Source organism: Octopus bimaculoides, chromosome 4 (genome assembly GCF_001194135.2).
Source record: "Octopus bimaculoides isolate UCB-OBI-ISO-001 chromosome 4, ASM119413v2, whole genome shotgun sequence".
NCBI lineage: Eukaryota > Metazoa > Mollusca > Cephalopoda > Octopoda > Octopodidae > Octopus > Octopus bimaculoides.
Window position 1 is genome coordinate 51,570,405 of NC_068984.1, and position 5,862 is coordinate 51,576,266.

At 37.3% G+C, this 5,862-nt stretch overlaps 1 protein-coding gene across 1 annotated transcript in view; it reads right to left on the bottom strand.

The window, feature by feature from the left end:
• LOC106870193 (NACHT domain- and WD repeat-containing protein 1) overlaps positions 1-5,862 on the bottom strand; it is a 49,453-nt gene that overhangs the window by 6,323 nt on the left and 37,268 nt on the right. The window contains exons 22-25 of the mRNA XM_052967630.1: positions 5,148-5,179; positions 4,457-4,751; positions 3,051-3,191; positions 1,536-1,702 (exon numbers count right to left, since the gene is read on the bottom strand). Of these exons, the coding sequence (XP_052823590.1) occupies positions 1,536-1,702; positions 3,051-3,191; positions 4,457-4,751; positions 5,148-5,179 (635 nt within the window). The remainder of the gene's footprint in view (positions 1-1,535; positions 1,703-3,050; positions 3,192-4,456; positions 4,752-5,147; positions 5,180-5,862) is intronic.

Genomic DNA, 5,862 nt, shown 5'->3' on the forward strand with positions numbered 1-5,862 from the left:
TATATACATACACATACACACACGCATACATACATACATAAATAAATACATATATGCATACATACGCACACACGCATACATACATATATACATACATACACACACGCACGCATACATACACACACGCACGCATACATACACACACGCACGCATACATACACACACATGCATACACACACATATGCACGCATACAAACATACGCACATACGCACGCGCGCACACAACCGCCACATCTGGAGCTCTCAGTTCCCGATGAAATCGTAGGAGCCTCGTCATGACATAGATATCTAAACGTTGTGGATTCCATTTCTCTCCAAATCTAAATACAACCGATTTGTTTTTCCATAAAGAAAAGAAAGATCGCTCCCGGTACTGTATTAGTACTTAAGCAGTGTCCCGAAATAATGAAGGGCAAAGCTGACCACAGAAGGATTTGAACCTAGATCGCAGAGAACCAGAACAAATGCTAAAAGGTATTCTATTCGCGATGCTCTTACAATTCTTTGTACTAACATCCTTGATCACTGAGAGATGGATGAAAAAAAGACTAGAATCACGGCAGGAACTGCACAAAATAATCCTTTCTGCCCTATGCACAGGCCTGAAATTTGAGGGGAGGGGACTATCTAAATATATCGACCCCAGTGTTTCATTGGTACTTAATTTACCGACACCGAAAGGATGAAAGGCAAAGTCGACTTTGGAACTCAGAATGTAGCGACGGGTGAAATACCGCTAAGCATTTCATCCAGCGTGCTAACGATTCTGCCAACTCGCCACCTTAGGAACTGAACAAAAATAAAGAATGACGTCGTGGCACCCCGTCGGTTACGACGACGAGGGTTCGAGTTGATCCGATCAACAGAACAGCCTGCTTGTGAAATTAACGTGCAAGTGGCTGAGCACTCCACAGATACGTGTACCCTTAACATAGTTCTCGGGGAGATTCGTGATCGACAGAACAGCCTGTTCGTGAAATTAACGTGCAAGTGGCTGAGCACTCCACAGACACGTGTACCCTTATTTCTCGGGGAGATTCAGCGTGGCACAGAGTGTGACAAGGCTGGCCCTTTGAAATACAGTTACAACAGAAACAGGAAGAAAGAGTGAGAAAAAGTTGTGGTGAAAGAGTACAACAGGGTTCGCCACCACCCCGTGCCAGAGCCTCGTGGAGCTTTAAGTGTTTTCACTCAATAAACACTCACAAAGCCTGGCCTGGGAATCGAAACCGAGATCCTACGACCGCGAATCCGCTGCCCACTGGGCCATTGCGCCTCTACAATGATAGATGTATATAGCTGTTCGTATTTTGTCCAACGTTCTATTGTATCTATTTTGATGAATTATCGTTTTCACACCGCACGGAAACCACGTTTAATGGGAACGACATAGTTTATTTGAATCAACCATAGTAAGACAATGTACATTTATAAAATTTTGGCCCTGGTTGACAGGGAGTGATAAACTAAAGAAAGCAGTATTACAAAATATTCTGTGGTGTTTCTTTTTTTTCCACTTAAGATAGTCTTCTTACCTTTTCGTCTAGTTTGATAGTCGCCAGATTTTCAAAGGTATCACTTCTCCAAAGACAAAAGACCACCTCTTCGTTAGAGTAAGAAAGTAGATAACAATGATGAGCATTTGGTATAACGATGGTTGAAATGTTGCTGTGATGTTGTTCTAGACGTTTGAACAGACAACCTAGATAAAACAGTGACTTTTAGAATTAGTACCAGACTTAAATAATTTGGAGTTAATCGATAAAAACAAATACTATCACTCTACTTCGCTAGATGATATGATAAAATAGATAATAGTGACATCGATTTAATTACGCATGCTCAAAGAACTCTGCTCTTTGACAAAGATTCGACCTGGTTGAAAAAGACATCCCACAGATCCATTTGGTCTTAGTATAGGATCGTTTGATAACACAGATTTGTGATCTCGCCGACTTATGTATGTATGTATGTATGTATGTATGTATGCATGCATGCATGTATGTGTGTGTGTGTATGTATGTGTACATACAAGACTTATAAAGTAAGAAATTTCCCATGTAAAACATTGGATTAAGTAGAGATGATGAGCTGGTCGTTTCACAACACGCCAATGAGCATATACGAGAAACTTTTAAAAAAGACTTTATTACCACAATTAAACATTCCGACCTATGTATAACCATTACTACAAACCGTAATCTCGTAAAGTACTTAAATATCACCCTAAATTTTATCACAGATAAATGTACATCTTATAGAAAACCAAACTAAAAAGCTACTCAGTAACATTAATAGAAAGTTTTCTCATAAATCTTAAACTTTTACATCCAAGAGAAACCAGACACCTCTAACAGAAGGACTTAAAAGATGTTGTGCCTTTATTATTACATCGGGTAAATACGCATGACTAGAAGCTACGCGTATGTTCTCAAACGTCATACATATATGGGATTTCTTTGTTACTAATCTTATATTACCCGAAGATTGTTTGAAGAGACTCAAGCATGAAACCATCACTAACGACTATATATATATATATATATATTATTTGTGTATTAAGGCTATCATTGGTTTCATGTTAAGAAAAATATCTTAATATCTTAACAATTTTTCATATGGAGACGAACGCCATTCCACCATGTTATCGGCTTGAAGAAATTGTTAAGGTATTAAGACATTTTTCTTAGCATGAAACCAAAGGTAACTTTAATATACAAATAAAGAAATTTTATCCACCAATGCAGTGTTGAACACTCATTCTCATACTTCGACATTTACATACAAATGTGTTCGTGCGCCCGCGAGTGTGTGTGTAATTAAAAAGTAATTAAGTGTCTTACAAGTTTATGATTTCTATCATTGAAACATGGCTATATTTTTAGGGTAAAGATGCAGTGGATATAATCATTCTCAATACTTGGCTGGTGCTAATTTTAGCGACCTCCAAAATCAAACATGAAATACGAATAACTTTAACTGAATACCACAAGGTACCCAGTTCGGCATGCAACTGTTCTGCCCATTCACTACTTTTTGTCTCATATTACCTGATTTAACCGAGAATATTCTTATCACGTTGTCTTTATGATTAGATAAAACGGATTGGTCATCTGATAAGAAGGAGGCTGATTTCACATGAGAGTTCGCTTCAAGGTACTCGTGGTCAACCAGCATACACTGTACATTGCCTGCAAGACAAATGAATAAATAAGGTGGGAACACATCAATAAAATCATAGAAAAATACGGCTAAATAAGAGTCCCTTTTCAGAGTTTCTCTCGAATAACTCAAGTTCAATATTGTTGCAATCTTGCTGAAATAATAGCCCCTTAGCAAGCAAACACGCCTGAACAGGATAAGCTACCCCTAATTTGCAGAAAAAAGTGTTGGCGGCCAGCTATGAGACTCATAATATTATCCTACGTTTGAGAATTTAAAAATCACTTCATTAACTTTCTAAGACATCTCAACGGCTCTAAAAGCAAACTTCGTTTGTTTGTTTACGTTTATCGTAATTTAAATTTAACAAGGTTAGAAATTTTACAACCGGTTGTAACCCATCAAACCTAACCTTCATGGAAGGGATTTGGATGTAAATGATAAAAAGCGAAACGAAGTACAAAGTCGACCTCGATTGGGTTTGAACTTAGAATGGAAAGGGGAATTACAAAATGCTGGAAAGCATGATATCCAGGGTTCTAACGACCCTTTCAATTCATTGCACACTTAAAATGTTATCCTCATTATTATTTTTAAGAGAAATATTGTATTGGCAATTTGGTAGGAAGGAATTCAATTAAATAACCCAATACCAGTATGTGACTAGTATTTATTTTATCAACCCGGGAAGGCTAAAAGCTAAAGTCACGAACGATAACTCAAAACGTAAAATGCGTATAACTCAATACTGCAAGAAAGTGGGTGTTGTGATAGCAAATGATAATTATATTTGCTGTTGATTGTATAATCTTTATATCAGTAGTGGGAAGTCAGGGTGCCCATACTGGAGGATTAGTCTGGTAGTGGTGGTCTTGGTAGCGGTGGTTTTGAAAGTGGTGATTAGCCTAGCCCACCTCGGATTAAGAAAAAGCGTTTCAACCAGGACTATTCAGTCTTTATTTTATGTTATGTTTCACTTATCATGTGTTTAGGATCACATTTTCCAGGTTGTTCTTTTGTTTTGATAGTAGGATGTAATTTATGTAAGATTCGGTTATTGTTTCCATCTGATCGAAAGACTACGAAGAAGCTCCTTCACTGCATGCTGAGAATACTAAAGAAGAAGAAGAAGAAGAAGAAGAAGAAGAAGAAGAAGAAGAAGAAGAAGAAGAAGAAGAAGAAGAAGAAGAAGAAGATCATCATAATCATCATCATCATCATCATCACGACGGCGATGATGACGACAGAAAACATGACAAAAACTGTAGAAAAGGAAGCCAGTAAATTAACTCACCATGTTCAATGTCCCACACAACAGCATGACTAAAATATTGCATTTGTCCTCCGTTTAGAAACCTTTCCACGAGAATGATCATGGCCGAACCATCGTCTGTTACTTGACGGTACCAAGTTACATTCTTAAGAAAAGCACGACTGCCTTCGACATCAAATGACTTCAGTATTTGTAAGATAGTGTAATTCATTAGATCAATGATATAGACAACGTTGTTTATGTCATCTTGGTCAATAAAGACCAGACCTACGTTGTGGCCCTTAGCGCTATCGTTGTTGCTGTTGTAGTTGTTAGCCTGAAAGAAATATGAACTAAAATCACTTTTATTTTCGCATGAAAGCGGTGACGGCGGCGGTGACAATGTTGCTGACTTTATGTCGAAAAGTGGTCTTGGGGATAAGATTCAATTTATTACATCCTCTAAAAGAACTGAGTAAATTTAGCGTAAATTCTAGACATAAACATACAAAACAACTCTTTCACTCAACCTTCCAAGCATAAAAATTATTGCAAGTAAACGAATAAGTGGTAATATTTGTATAATCCTATCTAAAATGATTAACCACAGTGATAATGTAACTAGCACTAGGTCTACGAATAAAGAAAATTAAAACCCTGATATTACCATAAACAAAACGGATAAATTTACAGATAGTCAAAAAAGTTTAATAAAACAAAAAGCAGAATTTACTGAATCTAAATCTCTTAAGACTGAATATGCAACTAAAAACGGGGTTAGAAACTGTAATAAAATAAAATATATTTTTTAAAAATCTAATAATAATTCCGGTATGCGGAATTCTTGACTGGTAGCACTTGCATGTGCAAGTTGTTTGCAAGACACATAAATTCTAACTTAGAAGGTAGGAAAAGAAATACCATAATCTATTTTGACATATCTAAAACTGAATACCCTAGCAACACATCTTCAAATAGACTCACAAAGACTACGACATATCCGTTAGGCTATTGGGGACATAAGCAAACCAACACCTGTTGTCAAGCCGTGGTGGACAAGGATAAACACACACACACTCACACACAAATATATACATACATATGTGTATGCATACACACACACACACACACATATATGATGGATTCTCCCGTCGTTAGACGACGTATGAGGGATCAACAATTTCTTACCGAACAACCACACAGATGGTTTGTTTATAGTGATCAAATGTTCGTGTACACATAAGCTCAGTCCCTCCATCAGATCGATATTACCTGTACAGATGCAACAGGTGCCACATGTCAGATGTCGAAATGATCGCAGAAATGAAGTGCTTTGCTCAAGAACACAATGCAATGCCCAGTCTGGGAATTGAACCCACGATCTCGCAATCGGGAGTGCAACACCTTAACTACTAAGCCATATATATACATATACACATACATACATA